The following is a 20,685-nucleotide window of genomic DNA, read 5'->3' as shown; positions in this document are numbered from 1 at the left end:
GGAGGCGGAGGGAGAACGCGACGCCTCTGAGCGGAAGTGCGGCTGAGCCGGTTTCCGGGGCCGCTGGTGTGACGTGTCCCGCGCTTGGCGCAGCAGGAAGCGGCGGCGATCGCGGCCTGAGTTCCTGGTGCCGACCCCGGCTCCTCTCCCGCTGCCGCCATGCTCGACTTCTTCACCATTTTCTCCAAGGGCGGGCTTGTGCTCTGGTGCTTCCAGGGAGTGAGCGACTCATGCACCGGGCCCGTTAATGCGTTGATTCGTTCTGTGCTGCTGCAGGTATCGCTCCCCGCGGGATCAGAACTCGGCTCGGCCCACTGACCCGGTCCATAGCCCCTTCAACTGATCTCACACCTCCCTTCCACCTCTCTCCGGCTATCCCGGACTGGCCACTCACTCGTTGCCAGTACTCCGCTTCTTTCTTCCGCCCCTATCGGACCATCCCGCAACTTTGCGACGCCCCCCTCCCCTCCGTTTCTGGGACTCTAGCTGAATTCCGGCGCTTCTTGAGAATTCCCATAGTTCCCTGCATTTACCGCCCCCCCCCCCCCCAGCAGCTTGATTTTCTGTTTCGAAGGCTGGGTGTGATAATGGAAAAATTAAAAACTGTAAATAGCGTACAGCTGCTAGTAAATCTGATTGTATCATTAAGTCCCTTCTTGCCTTCCCACTAACCTCTTTTCCTCTTCCCCCAAACTTAGTACCTTCTTCTCTGCCTGATGGGATGCTAGAGAGCAAGGTCCCAACAGCCTCTTGTCCTGGGAACATGTCTGACTTTGGGGGGAGTGTCTATTTTTTTCCTTCTAGGGTCCAAGTCTGGGTTTTCTGGGTAATCGGAACTTGAGACATACACCCTCCCCTTTTTTTCCCCAGGAAAGGGGAGGTAACAACTCCTTCACCCATGAGGCACTCACACTGAAGTATAAACTGGACAACCAGTTTGAGCTGGTGTTTGTGGTAAGTCGGGTATTTAAGAGGGACAGTATTTACACTTTCAGCATAATCCTAATTATTGAGAACCCTAATTAATTGTACCCAGCGTATATGATGAAGTAACTGAGAAGTCAGAGGGCAGAGAGGGAAACGGAAGACGTTCCTGAGCTCAGTCAGGGAGCTTGGCTGCCCCTCAGGTCAGGGAAACCTGCCAGGCCACTGAGCCAGTCTCAGGAGGCCTGCGTTGAGTTGGCTTGTAAGCAGATCTGTTGGCTCTGTCTCTCTCCCTTAACAGGTTGGTTTTCAGAAGATCCTAACACTGACGTATGTAGACAAATTGATAGATGATGTACACCGGCTGTTTCGGGACAAATACCGTACAGAGATCCAGCAGCGAAGTGCTTTAAGTCTATTGAATGGCACTTTTGATTTCCAAAATGACTTCCTGCGTCTTCTTCGGTGAGAGGCCACCCCTCTGCAGAATTGATTTCCGTGACCTGATGAGCTTTCTTCTTTCCTGAGGGTGGTTCAAGGGTAGTAAATAGTATTGAAACACACTCTTGAATTTGCTGCCCAGTTCTAATTGACCTCTTGGTGTGAGGACTTTGATCATTCTCTTCTCTCTAGTGAAGCAGAGGAGAGCAGTAAGATCCGTGTTCCCACTACCATGAAGAAATTTGAAGATTCTGAAAAGGCCAAGAAGCCTGTGAGGTCCATGATTGAGACACGGGGTGAAAAGCCCAAGGAAAAAGCAAAGAACAGCAAAAAAAAAGGGGCCAAGAAGGAGAGTGAGTTTGAGCTCCTTGGACATACAGGGGCATGAAAAGTTAACATGGCAGTAAGGACTGAAGTTGTTCCCTGTCTTTCCCCTTGTCATTGCTTGTCTCCCTTGCTCAGTGCCCATCACACTGTCATCCCCAGTCCTTGTCATCCCCAAGATGTTTGCGCCTAGTTTACTCTTAATAATTTGGATAATAGTCATTGGGGTTTGGAAGACTATTTCCCATTGTTGGAATTTGGTCGTTTTTCTCCAGTGAGTTTTCTCCTAACAGGTTCTGATGGTCCTTTGGCTACCAGCAAAGCAGTTCCTGCCGAAAAGTCAGGTCTCGCAGTGGGGCCTGAGAATGGGGTAGAACTTTCCAAAGAGGAGTTAATACGCAGGAAGCGAGAGGAGTTCATTCAGAAGCATGGGAGAGGTCTGGAGAAGTCCAGGTCAGCATTCTAAATTTTATCATAAATACTGTTCCCTAGCTATGTTGGGGGCAAGGGAACTTGTCTCTGGCTCTTGGGTGGATGATTCCTCTCCTACTTCACCGTAACCCTTTGTGCATAACCCTTTACAGCAAGTCCATGAAATCCGATGCTCCAAAGGAGAAGGGCAAAAAAGCACCCCGAGTGTGGGCGCTGGGTGGCTGTGCTAACAAGGAAATCCTGGATTATAGCACTCCTACCACCAACGGAGCCCCGGAGGATGCCCCACCTGAGGACATCAGCTTGGTAAGAGGCATGGGCCAGTGTGGGTTACCATTAATAAGAAGTTAGGGAGAAGGTAGAGACTAGGAGGGCAGTACCTTTGGTTTCTATGAATGAAGGGATGGGTCATATCTGGAGTTTTCCAAATCAGAGATGGAGGAATGGGGACAGGGTAAATCCCCGGCTTCTTTTCCCTCAGCCCTCAGTGTTCCTGATCCCATCTTGTTCCTTTCTCTCTACCCTCCAGATTCGAGGGACTGGGCCTGGGGGGCAGCTTCAGGATCTGGACTGCAGCAGCTCAGATGATGAAGTGGCCGCTCAAAACACCACCAAACCCAGGTAGGGGAATATCGGGGTGGGTGCTACGGGTGGCTCCAGGACGGATGAGGCTTGACTCCTGCCCGCTAGCGTCATACTTACCTATAATCTGTGCCTACAGTGCTACCAAGGGAACTCTGGGTGGCATGTTCGGGATGCTGAAGGGCCTTGTGGGGTCCAAGAGCTTGAGTCGTGAAGACATGGAGTCCGTGCTGGATAAGATGCGTGATCATCTCATTGGTAAGTTTTGAGAACAGGGGGACTCACGGTTATGGGACAGGTGGTGGAGAAGGGAACCACCCCGAGTTCTCTTCTGTACCATAGGGTTGGTTACTATTGACTTGGTGCTCACACATCTGTCCCTGTCTCTCTAGCTAAGAATGTGGCAGCAGACATTGCAGTCCAGCTCTGTGAATCTGTGGCCAACAAGTTGGAAGGGAAGGTGATGGGGACATTCAGCAGTAAGTATCTCTCTAAACCGGGAAGGGCTCAAGGCATTGTGTGCACCAGCCAGTTCAGTGTGTTGATCTCCATTCATATTAGGTGTGTTGCTTGGGGCAAACTCCTTTCCCGCTAAATGTCTGTTGCATAACGTAGACCTGAAGAGTTCTGAGAACTAAAGGAGTTAACACTTGTACAGTGCTTGGAACGCTGTCACATGTGGTGTGGATTCCTGGGACAAGAGCCTTTGGGTTCTCCAGATCTCAGCTTCATGGGGTGCAGAGGGTTCCTGCGAGTGCATTCCTTGGGTTTCACAGACCCACCACCCCCTTCTAGCGGTGACGTCCACGGTAAAGCAAGCCCTCCAAGAGTCCCTGGTGCAGATTCTGCAGCCACAGCGTCGCGTAGACATGCTCCGGGATATTATGGATGCCCAGCGTCATCAGCGCCCTTATGTTGTTACCTTCTGTGGTGTTAATGGAGTGGGGAAGTCTACTAATCTTGCCAAGGTCAGTATAGCTCCCCACCCGTCTCAGACATCCTTTCTTCACACTCCAGGTCTTAGTGACTCTGGTTCTAGGGCATTTCTTTTTTTTTTTTTTTGCTGCTTTTGCCCAGATTTCCTTCTGGCTGCTAGAGAATGGCTTCAGTGTCCTCATTGCTGCCTGTGACACATTTCGTGCCGGGGCTGTGGAGCAGCTGCGCACACATACCCGGCGCCTGAGTGCCCTGCATCCCCCGGAGAAGCACGGTGGCCGCACTATGGTGCAATTGTTTGAAAAGGGCTACGGCAAGGACGCTGCGGGCATTGCCATGGAAGCGATTGCCTTTGGTATGGTACACAGGAGGGTGGGGGGCTGCTGTGGGCCCCTTTCCCTGGGCATCCCTTGTGATCTGCAGAGGGTCTGGGATCCCCTCCTACCAACTTACTGCTCAGCAGCAAGTCAGGGCGGTGAACTTGCCATATGGAATAGCTAACTGTGGGCAAAACGAATCTCTTCCACCCAAGGAAGCCTCTATTTGCTTTCCTTTATACTGTTGCCATATATTTCCTTGAATGTCTCTGATGGCCAAGCACAGAACAGGTTTTTGCTCACACTACCTTATGACCAGATCTGGAGCCCAAGAAAGCAAATACCTAAGCTTTTAATATAGCCAGGTTACTACTTGAGAGAAAGGTAGGATGAATAGGACAGCCTAGAAGTTTTGAGTTGACCACTTTTTTTCTCTCTAGCACGTAACCAAGGCTTTGATGTGGTGCTGGTGGACACAGCTGGCCGCATGCAGGACAACGCCCCTCTGATGACTGCCCTGGCTAAGCTCATTACTGTCAACACGCCTGACCTGGTGCTGTTTGTTGGGGAGGCCTTAGTAGGCAATGAGGCTGTGGACCAGCTGGTGAGGGCTAGGGCCTTGTCCTTCTCCCAGCCTCAGCTTTGGCCTGCTGGGTGCTTCTTGTACTTACACCTTGTTTCTCCCTTACAAGGTCAAGTTCAACAGAGCCTTGGCTGACCATTCTATGGCTCAAACACCTCGGCTCATTGATGGCATTGTCCTTACCAAATTTGATACCATTGATGACAAGGTAAATATGGATGGTGTGGGACAGTGAGATGGGGAGGGGTGTCCTTCACCGGGAGCTGATGCTCTAAGGATATGTTGTTGTCTCCAAAGCTTCCTGTTACAGAAGGGATAGGAAGAAGTGGCCTTGAGGTGATTGTGTGTCCTCTTTCTCCACTTCAGGTGGGAGCTGCTATTTCTATGACCTACATCACAAGCAAACCCATCGTCTTTGTGGGCACTGGCCAGACCTACTGTGACCTACGCAGTCTCAACGCCAAGGCTGTGGTGGCTGCCCTCATGAAGGCTTAATATGTCTCTTGCCCAAAACCAAATCACTGCTTCCCCCCAAAGCCCTTCTTCCTGTAACAAGAATGTGCTTTAGAGTCTGTGAGCGACTTCTCTTCAGTGTAGTACAGAGGCAGAGTGATGGGAACCCTAGGGCTGGCAGCTCCCCTGCCCCACTCCCTGGCAGCCCAGCCTCCACCTGCAGGGAGGGCCTAATCATGTTATAGTCCACTGCCCATCGCTCCCTTCCCTGACGGCCCTCCCCACCTACTCAGGCATTCCCTTCACTCTGCCTACACACTCAGTCTCATTTCAGCTTTGAGCAATGGTTGGAAGACCCAACACCAGAGCTTTGCTAATTGACACAGTCACAGGGATGTCCGAGCACAAGGAGCAGTCGAGAGACTTCCGGGGCCAGCTCTGGGTTCTCCCTTGGATACATAGCTTTCGGGTCCCTGGGGCCAGGATGGTACCCATCACACTGTGGCAGTGTATGGCCTGTTCTTAATTGCTGCTAATTCTGATGATGACCCCTTCCCCACTCTTTCCTCAAGGCATCATCTAGGCCAGAGTGATTTGTTACAAAACGAACTAAAGGAGTTCCTGCTTCCCTCAAAAATAAAGGGAGCTGAGCTGCAGTGTTGCATTGGGCTTCTCAGCCTTCCAACTCTTCCCTGCTCCCGGAATCCAGATGTAAGCTTTGCATGTTCCCTTTCCTGGGAGAGAACCAACTGTCAGAAGGGTATATACAAGTTGCCCCTCTCCCCCACCCCACTCTTCACCTGAGCGGATCCTGGCTTTTCCTCCTCATCCTCTCTACAGTGCCTGGTAGACAAGTGCTACGTTGAAGAATACAAACCTCTTGTTAAGACTTGTCCTGTAGCTTGGTATTACAGATGTGCTATTAGTGCAATAAGGTGAAGGCTGTCTGCCCAGAGAAATACATAATTTATATATAAGAAAATAAATTTCATAAGTAAATTGCCTTTTATGTCTCGGAGTTATTTTATACAGGATTCAAAACTAAGATCCCACATCACACTGTGCTTCTAGGCCTGAAGGTAAGAAAGGAAACAGAGCGGGAATTGATAATGAATGGTTGTCCAGAGAATGAGATCACCCACTTCAATGTGAAAGAACACAACCCTTAAATTAAGTTACAAAAAGTAGGCTCATTTAGTGCCTTTGCAGGTTTTCTAAAGGGACTCTAAAAGTAGAGCCAGGGCCCTGGGAAGTAAATGAACAAGCTTTTAATACAGCTCAGTTATGTAAAATACTGTACACTGTAAAAGGTCTAGAAAACTAGAGCTTCAAGTCATGTTTTAAAAAAGCCATTAAGCTTAATTGAAAAACCAGGTATAGAGTACAAAACTGCAACAAGGGCCACGGTGACCCCACGGCGTCTAGCTCCCAAGTCCTTCATGCAGGGCTGGAGCCACAGTCAGTGGAGGTGTCACACTGATCTGCTGTGTGGACACAGGCATGTCCAGCGCAGGGGTGGGGGAGGCTCACTGGGCCCCGTTGTCACTTGGGGATTCGTGAACTGGAAGAGGCCGCAGAAGATCAAGAACCAGTGGGCATGAAGGACTGAGCTGGAGCACCCCACCCCACCTCCAACTTTACCCCCAACCTTCAACCTCTGGGTTTTGGTACTTCCACGGAGCTGTGCTGGGTTCTTATAAGTTTACTTGTTAAATACTCTCCACAGTCGGGCCTGACACCTTGGTCTAATGCTGATGATCTCTCCAGCCCCCTCTCATGTTCTACAATCTGTGGAGAGAAAGAGAATAAAATGAAGTCTCATGAAACATAGTATATGTCCAAAGCTGCAGATACTAAGTCCAACTTAACCCTTCAGGAGACAAAACAACACAGATACTAGGAATCTTGTGATAGACTCCACAGGAAAATACAGAATCCTTAACAGGTAGAAGTCCTTGTTCTCCAAGCTACTAAACAAATCCTAGAAAAACATTTTCTGCCCACAAAGCTGACAAACAGAATAGGAAATAGGATACCTCTTATTTCACTGTGTGCCGCCGAGGAGCCATTCAGCTGACCTTCTCTCACCATCCCTGCTGAACAAAATGCACATCAGTATCAGATATTAGACCGGGAAGTCAAAACTCCTAATACAAAGAAAACCAACCCACCAAAGGGTAATGAAATAACATGGTCAAAGAAGGATGGCATTATTTAGTAATGAGGACATCACAGACCAGAGGATAAGGAGGTGGGGAGAATGAACTGGGTTAGTCTTCAGGTAAGAGGGAAGCAGTAAGGTCTGCGAGTGCACTAACATTGCAAATAAAGCATTAAATGGGCAAAAGTGTGTCTGCTGTTCCTAACTCATTTAGAAGGCCAAATTTAGGTAAAAATCTAGGGATGGAGACGGGGAGCAGCATGCAAGTGAGCAAATTCAACCAAGGAGAAGAGTGAAAAGTAGCAGATGCTCTCACAACACAAAATCAGTTTCAATCTGTGCTGCCCAATATGGTGTTGTTAGCCACATGTGGCTAAATAGTTTTACATTAAAAACTTTGTTCCTCAGTCACGCAAACCACATTTCAATGTCCAAAAGCCACATGGGTATTTGGTTATGGTACTGGACAGGGAAGATAATATTTCTATCACTGCAGAAAATTCTACTGGACAGCCCTGGGATAGAAAATAGCATAGGAAAAAGTTTAAAATGAAACACGTGGAAGAAAACAGTCATCAGAAATATGAGCAATTAGAGTATAAATGAATAAAAGCACAGTACTCATACAAACTGGTATTGGTATTCCCCCTCTTAGAAAGAACTTTAGCAATAGCTATCAACCACTAAAATATTCATGCCCTCTGACCTAGTAATTATACTGAGAACCCATCTGAACGAAATTACTGGCAAAAGGAAAAACTGTAGGGATGAAGATGTAATTCACTGCCAACAGTACTTACAATAGAATAAACTAGAACAAAATTAGAAATTGCCTAACGGGAAAAACTGGGTAAGCTAACATCCACATTGGATTTTTTTTTTTAAAGTGATAATGCTATAATACTCTTTTTTTTTTTTTTAAGATTTTATTTACTTATTTGACAGAGATCACAAGTAGGCGGAGAGGCAGGCAGAGAGAGAGGAGGAAGCAGGGTCCCTGCTGAGCAGAGAGCTGGATGCAGAGCTTGATCCTAGGACCCTGGAATTATGACCTGAGCCAAAGGCAGAGGCTTTAACCTGTTGAGCTACCCAGGCGCCTTGTCATCCATATTGGATCATAACACAGTCATTAACACTAGTGGTTATCAAACCAGCCATACAGAAAAATATAGGAGACTGGATCACTGAATAAAAACAGTAACATGACTATGTATACTTTGGTTCACAATTATGAAAAAATGCACAGGAAAAATTGTTAATTGGAAATATACAAAAATAACTGCTTGTATTACAATAATGAATTATAAAATTGTTTCCTTTTCTCATTACTTGATTTTTCTGAAATAAATATACTAGAACCTACAGAATCTTTTGAATCCAAGCTACTTTCACTATGCAAAAGCAAGTACACAGCAAGTATGTCAGGAGCCTAGCAAATGTTCAGTGTTAAACAACAACAAAAGACCTCTTATTGCTTACTAGTATGTACCCACAGAGAGTCAAATCATAATCAAGGATGGAGGAGGATAAGCTTTACTTGTTGCTAAATGTTTTTAAGCTAAAACTGCTCTGCTAGATTTCAAATCACAAACTCATCTGACCACTCTACTAAAGCCCTCTGGCCATACTGAAAATCCTTCATTTTTAAAAGTTCAGAATATTCAACTGAAAGATAAAGGACTCTGGGAAAAACCACTTTGGGAGGAAGACCAGGTAGCTAATAAAAGAATCTGTGACATTCTGTAATATCTTTTTTTTTTTTTTAAAGATTCTATTGGGGCGCCTGGGTGGCTCAGTGGGTTAAGCCGCTGCCTTCGGCTCAGGTCATGATCTCAGGGTCCTGGGATCGAGTCCCGCATCCGGCTCTCTGCTCGGCGGGGAGCCTGCTTCCCTTCCTCTCTCTCTCTGCCTGCCTCTCTGTCTACTTGTGATCTCTCTCTGTCAAATAAATAAATAAAAATCTTAAAAAAAAAAAGATTCTATTTATTTGAGAGAGAGAGAGAGAGAGAGAGAGAGAGCAGGAGCAGGGGGAGTGGCAGGCAGAGGGAGATGAGGAAGCAGGCTCCCCACTGAACAGGAAGCCCGATGCAGGGCTTGACCCCAGGACCCTAGGGTCATGACCTGAGCCAAAAGCAGACACACTTAGGTGCCCCTCTATAATACTTCTGATAATTTTTGTCAAGAGAAGATTTCGTTTAACAAGAACAGCTGTCCAGGGGGTTTTTATTATTGTTTTTAATTTTAGCATCTTTCCTGGGCAGAAGATCTCAGAATGCAGATCAAAAGAAATATGTAGAGATTGGTAGGTACCTCTTGTTTAATGACAACAGAATATGCACAATCGAAAAGCCTACTCAAAGTCCTAAGTGTGGGCCAGCTGCAGAAGAATCTGAAACACTGCAGGCCAGCAGAAAACGCATCCGTAAGAAGAGCAAATTATTTTCACAAAAGAGGAAAACCCAAAGGTTTGTCTTTTGAAAGTGTTTTCTAAAAACCATATAAATACTAGAGAAGAACATAGGCAGTATCCTTTTCAACATCAGCTGTAACAACTTTTTTCTAGATAGCTCTCCTGAGGCAAGGAAAACAAAAGCAAAAATAAGATACTGGGACTACATCAAAATAAAAGGCTTCTGCATGGGACGCCTGGGTGGCTCAGTTGGTTAAGCAGCTGCCTTTGGCTCAGGTCATGGTCCAAGTGTCCTTACTGCACTCCCCGCTCAGTGGGGTGTCTGCTTCTCCTTCTGCCAGCATCTCCCTCTGCTTCTCCCTCCACCTGCCCCTCCTCCTGTTTGTGCTGTCAAATAAATAAAATCTTAAAAAAAAAAAACAAAAAACAAAAAAAGACTTCTGCACAGTGAAAGAAACAATCAGCAAAACTGAAAGGCAACCTACTGAATGGGAGAAGATATTTGCAAATGACATACCCGATAAAGGGGTAGTATCCAAAATACATAAAGAACTTAGCAAACTCAATACCCAAAAAACAAAGCGTCCAATTAAAAAATGGGCAGAAGACATTAACAGATATTTCTCCAAAGACATACAGATGGCCAACAGATAGACAAAAAGATGTTCTTCATCACTTGCCATCAGGGAAGTGCAAATCACAACTACAATATCACCTCACACCTGTCAGAACAGTTAAAATCAACAACGTAAGAAACAACAGCTGTCAGTGAGGATGTGGAGAAAAAGATACCCTCATGCACTGTTGCTGGGAATGCAAATTGGTGCAGCCACTCTGGAGAACAGTATGGAGGTTCCTCAAAAAGTTAAAAACAGAACTACCTTATGATCCAGCAATCAGACTACTGGGTATTTACCCAAAGAATACAAGAACACGAATTCAAAGGGACACGTGCACTCCTATACTTAGAACAGCATGATTTACAACAGCCAAGATATGGAAGCAGCCAATTAAAAAGAATGAAATCTTGCCATTTGCAATGACGTGGATAGAGCTAGAGAGTAAAATGTTAAGCAAGATAAGTCAGAGAAGGACAAACACCATACAATCTCACTCATGTGTTATTTAAGAAACCAAACAAATGAGCAAAGGCGGGGAAAGAGACAAATCAAGAAACAGATCTTAACTACAGAGAACCAACTGGTGGTTACCAGAGGGGAGATGGGTGAGGGGGATGTGTGAAACAGGTGATGGGGATTAAGGAGGGCATATGTGATGAGCACTGGGTGATGGACAGAAGTGCTGAATTGCTGTATTATGCATCTGAAACTAATTTAACACTGTATGTTAACTAACTGGAATTAAGAACAGTAAAAAAGGGGCGCCTGGGTGGCTCAGTGGGTTAAGCCGCTGCTTTCGGCTCGGGTCATGTTCTCAGGGTCCTGGGATCGAGTCCCGCATCGGGCTCTCTGCTCGGCGGAGAGCCTGCTTCCCTCTCTCTCTCTCTGGCTGCCTCTCTGTCTACTTGTGATTTCTCTCTGTCAAATTAATAAATAAAATCTTTAAAAAAAAAAAAAAAGAAAAAGAAATATAAGAACAGTAAAAAAGGGGTTTTCTGAAGTCTTCTGGAGGAAGGGTTGACACAATTTTTAGTGTTCATTTGTGGTGATGTCTTTTATAAATCTGGTTCCATTCTGATGGAGAGCCATCCATCAGATGGCTTTGGAATTTCTCATTACAGTAGAAGTCCACTTAAAAAATCTGATTCAGAAAAGAAATCAAGGAATAATACTAGGTTTAGGAAAAGTTCTCTCTATATTAAACTGCTGTACTTTATTAGGCCCCCTGAGATGCATTCGGATCGACAATGCAAATACATATCAACATAGAACTTTTCAAGAATATATACTACATACAACAGCAAAGTTTTGAAAAGCATTCTTCAATTTGGCAGATACCAAAGTCTGGCCTTTTTTAGGGTTATTGGAAACTTGCCTGGGGCCATTAATAAACTGAACTTCTATATCCATTTGGCTTTGTTAGAACCTGGAGGTGAAATGACAAATGAGTGTACCCCTAGACTCTATCTTAAATACCATAATAGTGTTCAAATAGTATTTTTTAAAAAATTTGTTCCGATTGTAAAGATAATGCACAATTAATGCCAGAAACACGAACACAGAAAAAAAAATACTAATAAAAACAAAACTTACATCCTACCACAGAAAGATAACCACAGTTAATTCAGTAAATATCACTCCAGATACTTCCCCATGCATACAGAAACAAAAACCGAATACAAAACAGAATACAATGTAAATTGTACAGAATACAATTCTGTAGGGATGGGATGGACCGTGGTGGCATTTTACAACCTGGTGTTCTTTACTCATATATTATGTCTCTAATGTTTTTTCAGGCAACAAAATTTTCCCTCTTATGGCTTTACTGTGTTCCATCAATTACACAAATGCTGATGTATTTTTTTTTTTAAAGATTTATTCATTTGACAGACAGAGATCACAAGGAGGCAGAGAAGCAGGCAGAGAGAGAGAGGAGAGAGCAGAGAGCCCGATGTGGGGCTCGATCCCAGGTTCCTGGGATCATGACCTGAGCCGAAAGTAGAGGCTTTAACCCACTGAGCCACCCAGGCGCCCCCAAATGCTGATGTATTTAACAAAGTCTATTAACTGGAGTATTTTAGGTTGCTTCCAACTTTTTTTTGCCATTATAAAAAAAATGATTATATATTTCCATACCTTTATCTCTATGCAATTGTGTAGTATAATTGTGCAATTGTCCAATTATCCCCTTAGGAGAAATTTCTAAGATAAATTTGTATCAACTGGAATTTCTGGATCAAAGGTTTTTAAATTTTGAACATATTCCAAACTTCCCCTTCAGAAGAGCTGTACAAACTTTACCTTCCCCGCCAACATGACGTGAATATATTTCTTTCCTCAAAGCTTTAGCCAAAACTGAGTAATCTGTCATTCTTTTCAGTTTTGAAATCTATATTTTAATTATATTTCATTGAGAACTAGTGAGGTTGAGTATTTTTTCATTCTTCCTACTTCTATAATAAACAGCTGGAATATGCCTTTGTCCACTTTCTTACTATCCAATGGCATTTTAGTCTAACTTGAAGACTGACCATGATCTCCTTTCCTAATACAGGTGGGATTTTATTTCTTACGTTGGTAATGATTTTACTCATCACAGATACATAAAAGGTCAAAGAGCTATTGCTCTCAGTCTCAAAATTCATCTTACCTGATCTACCCCTTGTGGATATCTCACATGTCAGTCGCTTGAAATATTCTGGGAGATCAGCATATTCATTTCCATAGGAGATGACCTTAATTCCTTTGTCCAGCATGTTTTCTCGAAGCTTCTTGAACTCATCCACATCTCCTCTCCGAACGAGCATGAAATGTTCTAAGTCAGATTTATGCTTCACAGCTTCCAGAAAAAGGGCTTGGAAAGTGGTGTCATCCACAGTCCAGCCACAGCCCAGGAAAAGGAATGACTTGTTTTCATAGAGTTTCTGAATCTCTCTCTTGCGGGAAAAGAATCAACACGTTAATGACGCTGTGAAGACACATGTAAGACATGTCCAAAACAAAAAGGTCAACAGGATCATAACTACAATGTTTAACAGACTGTGATAGCTAATTAGCCAAATTGCAAGATCAGACTCCTTTGTGGGATGAATATAAAGAGGGTATATTCATCCCACAAAGGAGTCTGATCTTATTATTTATTCCTATAACTTGATGACTGGTCTAAAATTTTATCTTTACTGGACATCCTACTGCTCTCTATTCAGGCTTTCACTGAGTAGGCAGTGGGCTACTTGCTATACAGTTTATCTGTCAGATCTGTATGTCCAGAGGCCATAAGGCACTGAGAAATTTTCAATATATCTTACTCTTCACATTTTTTCTTTCTTTTTTTAAAGATTTTATTTATTTGACAGACAGAGCTCACAGGTAGGCAGAGAAGCAGGCCGGGGTGGGAGGGAAGCAGGCTCCCTGCTAAGCAGAGAGCCCGATGCAGGGCTCAATCCCCAGACCCTGAGATCATGACCTGAGCCATAGGCAGAGAGGCTTAATGCACTGATCCACCCAGGTGCCTCCCTCTTTCCATTTTCTAGATCATTATTTTCCTTTTTCTGCTTTATAAACTGAACCACGGGATCACCAGAGAAGATAATTCCATTACCAGATTTGATAAAAAAAAAAAAAAAAAAAAAAAAAGACACTTACCAAGAACATTAATATGTATGTGTGTATATATATACATATGTATAATATACAAACATCAGAGATGATTCTGCTCTAGGGATCACTCAGTGTCAAAGATGGATGCAATAAAAAAACATGTCAGGGAAAGTATAGGTAAAAGAAAGTCCCTTATACTTTAGAAAGTATTACATTTCCCTGGTTTTTCTTTTGCTACGTATATAAAAAGACATTATCATTCTAAGCAACCTACCCCTGAAAAGAGCTAGTATACACCGTTCTCAGAGTGGGGGGCGGGCAGTGAATTTTCCCCACATAACCCTGGCCAGACAGTGCTTTACATGTATGTGTGAACAAGTCTAAGACTTGTATCTCAAAGAACCCACAAGGCTTTTCCATAAAGTTTTATCACCCTACTTAGAATTTCTTTGCACTGAGCAGTAAGTGTGATAATTCAATATAAGCCTATCACCGTTCACACACAGTCTTTTCAGAATGTATATTCTAGAGTGACTGGTTGGTAAAAAAGTGCATATATTATTACTGGCACAGAGGTGGTTTCATACTGTAATAAACCAAATGGTGAGGAAAGATAATAACGTCATCTTTGTAGGCAGGGAGGGTGCTGGTGACAGAATGCCATCTGCTGGCTGTCAATCAAGAACAAAATAAAGGGGTTGCCTGGGTGGCTCAGTGGGTTAAAGCCTCTGCCTTTGGCTCAGGTCATGATCTCAGGGTCCTGGGATCGAGTCCCACATCAGGCTCTCTGCTCAGCAGGGAGCCTATTTCCTCCTCTCTCTCTCTGCCTGCCTCACTGCCTACTTGTCATCTCTGTCAAATAAATAAATGAATAAAATCTTTGGGCACCTGGGTGGCTCAGTGGGTTAAGTCTCTGCCTTTGGCTCAGGTCATGATCTCAGGGTCCTGGGATTGAGTCCTGCACTGCACTCTCTGCTCAGCAGGGAGCCTGCTTCCTCCTCTTTCTCTCTGCCTACTTGTGATCTCTGTTTGTCAAATAAATAAATAATATCTTAAAAAAAAAAAAAAAAAAAAGAAGAACAAGGTAAAAACCTCTGGCTGGACACCTGAAGAGACATTCTGCATTTCCTATACTAGCACATGCACAACCACAAGCTAAGCAGCACAGAAAGAAAGCTTCACTTTCCAGTTTTAACTCATGGGGAAAACGTTATCCCGTAAAGACCAAGGGTGTATTCAGAGGTTTCCCAGGAAGGCTTTCCTGCGACCAGCAAGAGCAGCGCCACTCACCATAACTTCAGTGTTCCTGAGCACATTCTGGTACCCAGCTGGATGGAGGACAATACCACTAGGATTGGTGTAGACCCCGTGGATGTGTAAGACGCTCAGCTTCCGCTTCTCCTGAGCCCACTCTAGAACCTGTATAACACAAATATAGCTCAACCAAGTTGGCAGGGCTGAGCATTTGCTTAAAGGTCCCCATGGGCACGAGGCTGCTTTGATGGACTAGGCTGCTGGCATGACACTTCATGATACCGTAGGGCAAGCACGTAAGGCTTAGTGTGGCTTCAGTTTCATCCCAGGTACAGCTGTTAGGGCTGATGGAAGCATGTCTGGTGATTTCGCTTTGAACGTAACCATCAAAAACTCAAGTGTCATCATTTGCAGAAATGCTAGGGCTCGTACCACTGGTGATACACATGACAGTTTGGGAAGACTGTTTTGGCAAAGATCCCCAAGGTATCACGCGTCCTATATCCAGGCCCTGTGCAGTCCCTTTTCACACTTACTCCAGGCTTGGCCACTGGCTTGCTTCAGCCAACAGGGCCTTAGCAAACAGGATGCAAGCAGCAGCTTGAAAAATGTTGGCACAAATTTCATTTCCCTTTTGCGGCTTCTGGAAGCCGGCACCATCACATAAGAAGCCTCAGCTAGCCTCCTAGAGCTACGTGGCCCAGCCAAATGCCCACACCGGCAGACATGGGAGCAGGGCCATCTGACAGCAACCCGGCCTGGGCCAAGCCACCTCCTGACTGCAGCCATGTGGGTAACCAGCAAAACCAGCACAACTGCCCTGGTTCTGAGCCCAGCTCAAATGCTCACTCACGATATCAGATGCAAATAAAATGTTTGAAGCCCCAAAGTTTCCGGGTGGTTTTTTTGTGTAGTGGATAAGCAACTTTGTCCCCTGAGTTACCTAAAAGGCTACCAATGAAAAACAATCACTTAGATGATAAGGGTAAAGAGAGCCACCTGGATGTCACTGTTCCATTTCCTCAAGGACTTGAGAAAGCATAATTTCATTCTCATATCATTCTAGAGAAATCAGGTTTGGGTTAGTGAAGAGGCACAGAGATGCTGAACGTTGAGTAACACCAGGCTGCAATCTCACCACCAGTGAACTGCATTAATGCAATCAATTTCAATACTGCCCTCTTGTGGACTAAAACCACAAAGCAAACCTTCCAGGATGAAAATGCAAGAGAAAAGAGCCAAGTCTGAGAGAAGAAACCCCTTACTTTGAAAAGGCCCTTATGCTTCTGTTGCTGGTCATAATCCCAGGAGGTTATATCAGGAACATCAGAGAAGCTGTTTCTTGCCATTATTTTTTGAATTTCATTCAATCGTCTATGAATTCAAAAAGTATTTACTGAGCACCTGCTATGTGCCAAGTACTATCTTAGACGTCAGGGTAAGGGCTGATGTGGTATCTGTGCAAATGGAGGTGCTGTTTCCATGGGACAAACAGCGAGAAAACAAACCAAGATAAAAACTGAAAGTTACAGTAAAGTGCCATGAAAGAAATGGGTAAAAAAAATAAGGACAGGCCCCTTCAAAAAACGTAAGGGCAGGTCAGAGAGAGACTTACAGGCGAAGAAGGAGCTGACCATACCAACCACGCAGGTATCAGGTGGGAAACATGCCAGTCAGAGCCAATTGGCCTTCATGGCACCATTTCTTTACATTTGCTTTATTTTGAAAACCTGACTGCAAGCTCGGCCAAATCACAAGAATGGCATTGAAGCTGCTGCTCTGGCAAAGACAGTACCATGAGAATAAATGTCAGCAGGTGAATCAGTTTTCTATCCAAACTATTTATCTGGGCTCTAAGTCAGACAGGTTCCTTGGAAAACAAAGTGGAGAAGGAAAATTGCAAAATACAAAGCAGGACAAATGAGACTTGGTAGCATTTTATAACCTGTTTTTTCTTTCTTCCTTCTTCATTCATCATCTCTGATTATGGTAATGGAAATATTTTCCTTTTCATGGTTTCACTGTATTTCATCAATTAAGTAATGGAAGTCCATCTACAGAATCTCCTACTGGTGTGGAAGTTCAAATTACAAATTCAAGTGACCATTCTAATAAAAAAGCCTTATCTTGTTAGTTGACATAGATCAACATCTATAATTCAGTATTATGGTAAGTGGCTCAACTACAGCATGGGCTGTATTAAAAACAAAACAAAACAAAACAAAACAAAACAAAACAAAACACAACACTCCTGAGGTTTCCACTGAACATCAACTTCAGCCCAGCTATCACTTGGCTTGAAAGTTGCTCTTCAACATCAAAAAGTAGTTTTCATATATTTCTTATAGAAGCCATGAAGAATATATCCTAAGAAAGAACTCTAAATCATATTGTGCTCATCTGATATTAGCAAATGTTAAAAAGATCTTACAGTTTAAATGACTTCCTATAACCTTGCTTTGAAATTGTCAAAACTCACAGACCTGAATACTTTTCAGAGCCGTGCATTTTTTACTCTGTATTGATTTTATCTCAAAACGAAAAAATAAAAATCCAACTAGGGACAAGAATCTTCCTTTTATACCTCAACATAAATACCAGCAGTGTATAATATACCAACTAGAAAACAGTTTTTCTGATGAAGATACAACCCATTAGCCTGAAGAAGAGAACAATCCCTTACTTGTTACCTTTTTCTCATCAGTAAGGTCAAGGGATTCGAGTTGTTTTCCCTGATCTGCTGCATACAGTTCCAGGAGATTATCAAAATTTGTAGTTAATACCAGGGCTCCATTTTCCATCAGGTGAAGAACTGACTGAAGAAGCTGTTTTCCAGAATCTTCCATCTTTGACTCCAAATCATCAAATACTTCATATAAACAGTCCTTGAAAAATGTGGATCGAACATTACTAGTTCGCTGGGAAGGGATTAGAAAGAGAAAAATTAATTCCACGTGTTTTGTCGGTCACTTGTTTTGATTACAATAATATAGCAAATTTTTGAAGAATACTGTGTACTTAAGAATAAGGATAAAATATTGTCTACCTCAGAAAGTTATACTAAGAAAAACAGGAAACATGCCATGTGCTTATTAGCACAATGCCTAGCACATAGTAAGTGATCAGTACTATTACATCATATGCAAATAAGCATAAATTCTCTAAACAAGCATTTTTATAGATTGAAGAAAATGGGCATGGCCAAGATGTTTATGGATTTAGGAAAAATGGCTTATCTTATCCCTGCCTGCTTTTTTCCCTTAGCATAATTCAGGAATTTGTTTACAGGTATGCTGGGAAAAAAAGTATACAACAAAGGTTACCATAAATCTGCATTTTGCAACTGTTTTTAAAAATACCAAACACTAATCAGTTCTAAGAAGACTTCTTCGTTTTTTAAAAAATTTATTTAAATTTTAAGATTTTTTAAAAAACTTACTCATTAGAGAGAGAGAGAGAGAGAACATGTGCACATGAGCAGAAGGGAGGGTTAGAGCGAGAGGGTGAAGCAGACTCCCTGCCAAGCAGGGAGCGCAATGCTGGGGCTTGATCCCAGGACCCAGAGATCATGACCTGGGCTTACAGCACACGATTAACCAACTGAGCCACCCAGGTGCCCTTCCTCCTTCTTTACATATGATTTACCTGAATAAGGGCTTTCCCAGTTTCATTTTGAGTATATGTAAATATCTCAATGACTAATGAGGAAACAGAATACAAACCCCAAGTAGAAAGGTGGCTTTATAACTTAAAAGAAGTGAGCCCAGGGACACAGGAATTTCAAACGGAACGTAACTACGTAATGTGCTATAACAAATGTCTAATCCCTATTTTGTTCCTGCAACTATCAGCCCGTTAGATAGTATCAAAGCAAGAATCAGTTCATAAAGGCCCCAGTATTTCCCAAACTCCAAGTAACTGTACTCAGCTGCTATAATGTAAGTGTTTGAGCTCCTTTTGTTTTTTCTCAAATTAGTCCCCCTACCTTCCTGGTTTTGTGTCTCCTTCTAATAGCTCAATGCTCAGAGAAAGATCTGTTTCCATGGAACCACGTAAGCAGATTCATAAAATACATTTCCATTTGCAAATTCTTTTCCTAATTTTTCAAAGAACTTTATAAAATTACTCAGTCTTTAAATTATACCTACCAACTAAAAGAAATGGTAAATATTTAAACATTGGAAAACTAGAGCACAGAGGTGAAACTAAAACCACAAAGCAAAGGTGGTGACACGCCCTGAAGTTTATCTGGTCTGTCAATCACAGTCCATTCAACATCTACCATTAGACAGGATTCTCATGATAGGCTGTTGTCAGTGGGCTCAGAGTCTCTTCTGGTGCCAGACAGATGGTATAGCCCATATTTATGTGGTTAAGAATGTAGGGCATGCTTTTCAACTGCGACTTGAACAATCCGATCAGAAACAGTGAAGAATTTACAACCATACTTAGTGAATTTCACCACATACATGAACTATATAAAAAATACGATTCCCCTTTAGTATCTACCAAAATCACAACCCATTTACCCTACAGTCTTGCAATCCCATCTCTGGGAATATATCCCACAGATATACTACAAACAAATGAAATGACATACACAAGGTTATCACTGCTCTGTTATCTGTAATAATAAAGGATTGGAAACAAGCCATGCAAGCTGTGTGTAGGAAATTGAGTTGGCCAAGAACCCATAAAGGAGGCCAGTATGGAAAGATCTCCAGGATATACTATTAAGTAAAATAAACAAGATACCGAACAGTACATTTAGAGTGTTACCTTTTGACATGGGGGATGGAAGAGGTAGTGAGATAGAATAAATCTAGTCCTATTTGCTTGTTTTGCGAAAAAGGAACACTGAAAGGATACTCAAAAAGTTAATAACAGTGGTGACCTATTGGGGAGGGGTGAGTTTGGGAAGAGAAGGTAGACAAAGACATGGTGGGAATGAGATGTTGGAATGTACGTAAACCTTTTTACCTCATTTTGATTTCTGCAAGGTGCATACATAATATCTATTCAAAAAAGCAAAACTAAGCTTAAAATTAAATAAAAACTATGGTGATTTTAAGAACTTCCTTGTTGTGTTTTATATCTTCATTTTGTACTCTGATTCATACACAGTTAATAGAACTCCATATTCCAGTGCCAGTTTAATTATTACACACACAGATAAAAATACCTGCGCATACAGACGGGTAATTATGGGTGTGGACTATTTTCTTGCTTGTAAGGAAAGAAATACAAAAGGTTAAAAGCCTGGGAATAAATGTTCTAAATCACTTATTTGAGCTATCTCTTAGTTCTATTTCTTTTAAGTTCCTACATCTTGCGTATGGACACAGAGAGGAAGGAAAGAGGCTTTCTGCAGCTGTGCTAATGATTTCCTCAGTCTTTTTTTAAATTATTTTTTTTATTTCTTTTATTTCCTCAGACTTAAAATGAACATTTCTTTCTCTTGAAATATGTGACCCTAGAACTAAATTTCCCACCAGTAGCCTAAACAAAGACAAAGGAATGAAAACAAACAAGGAGGTTCCATAGTCAAAAGGAAATGCCAAACTCCCACACAATTTTATGGACGTTTTCTTATTCACTTAAAACAGTGAAATGAAACCAATGGTACTTGAGTTCCTTCTACCCTT

The 20,685-nt window shown here is 43.0% G+C and overlaps 2 protein-coding genes across 9 annotated transcripts in view; one reads left to right on the top strand and one right to left on the bottom strand.

Moving 5' to 3' along the window:
• Positions 1 to 13: 13 nt before the first annotated feature.
• On the top strand, positions 14 to 5,996 carry SRPRA (SRP receptor subunit alpha). Its single transcript, XM_059184315.1, has 14 exons — positions 14 to 276; positions 871 to 954; positions 1,226 to 1,389; positions 1,558 to 1,718; positions 1,983 to 2,142; positions 2,274 to 2,427; positions 2,651 to 2,742; positions 2,843 to 2,961; positions 3,096 to 3,182; positions 3,499 to 3,671; positions 3,781 to 3,994; positions 4,397 to 4,560; positions 4,649 to 4,747; positions 4,906 to 5,996. Exons 1-14 carry the CDS (start codon positions 160 to 162, stop codon positions 5,032 to 5,034), a joined length of 1,917 nt encoding a protein of 638 aa, XP_059040298.1. The 5' UTR covers positions 14 to 159; the 3' UTR covers positions 5,035 to 5,996.
• A 249-nt stretch (positions 5,997 to 6,245) lies between these two features.
• The window catches only part of FAM118B (family with sequence similarity 118 member B), a 50,156-nt gene continuing 35,716 nt past the window's right edge, over positions 6,246 to 20,685 (bottom strand). For 7 of the 8 annotated variants that reach the window (XM_059184428.1, XM_059184450.1, XM_059184420.1 and 4 more), the window contains 5 exons: positions 17,731 to 17,958; positions 15,077 to 15,205; positions 12,837 to 13,122; positions 7,029 to 7,088; positions 6,246 to 6,780 (listed from right to left, as the gene is read on the bottom strand). In XM_059184428.1, coding sequence (XP_059040411.1) covers positions 6,767 to 6,780; positions 7,029 to 7,088; positions 12,837 to 13,122; positions 15,077 to 15,205; positions 17,731 to 17,958 — 717 coding nt within the window. In that variant the 3' untranslated portion in view covers positions 6,246 to 6,766. The remainder of the gene's footprint in view (positions 6,781 to 7,028; positions 7,089 to 12,836; positions 13,123 to 15,076; positions 15,206 to 17,730; positions 17,959 to 20,685) is intronic. The other variant, XM_059184411.1, reaches the window with a different exon arrangement.

Source organism: Mustela lutreola, chromosome 1 (assembly GCF_030435805.1).
Source record: "Mustela lutreola isolate mMusLut2 chromosome 1, mMusLut2.pri, whole genome shotgun sequence".
Classification (NCBI taxonomy): domain Eukaryota; kingdom Metazoa; phylum Chordata; class Mammalia; order Carnivora; family Mustelidae; genus Mustela; species Mustela lutreola.
This window is presented reverse-complemented; position numbering and strand designations above follow the sequence as displayed.

Excerpts from the sequence above, each read along its gene's own strand:
- SRPRA (XM_059184315.1), top strand. The coding sequence starts at position 160 with ATGCTCGACTTCTTCACCATTTTCTCCAAGGGCGGGCTTGTGCTCTGG. Across the intron at positions 1,719-1,982 it reads AAAAGGGGCCAAGAAGGAGA|GTTCTGATGGTCCTTTGGCT; the intron begins GTGAGTTTGAGC and ends TTCTCCTAACAG. Across the intron at positions 2,743-2,842 it reads CAAAACACCACCAAACCCAG|TGCTACCAAGGGAACTCTGG; the intron begins GTAGGGGAATAT and ends CTGTGCCTACAG.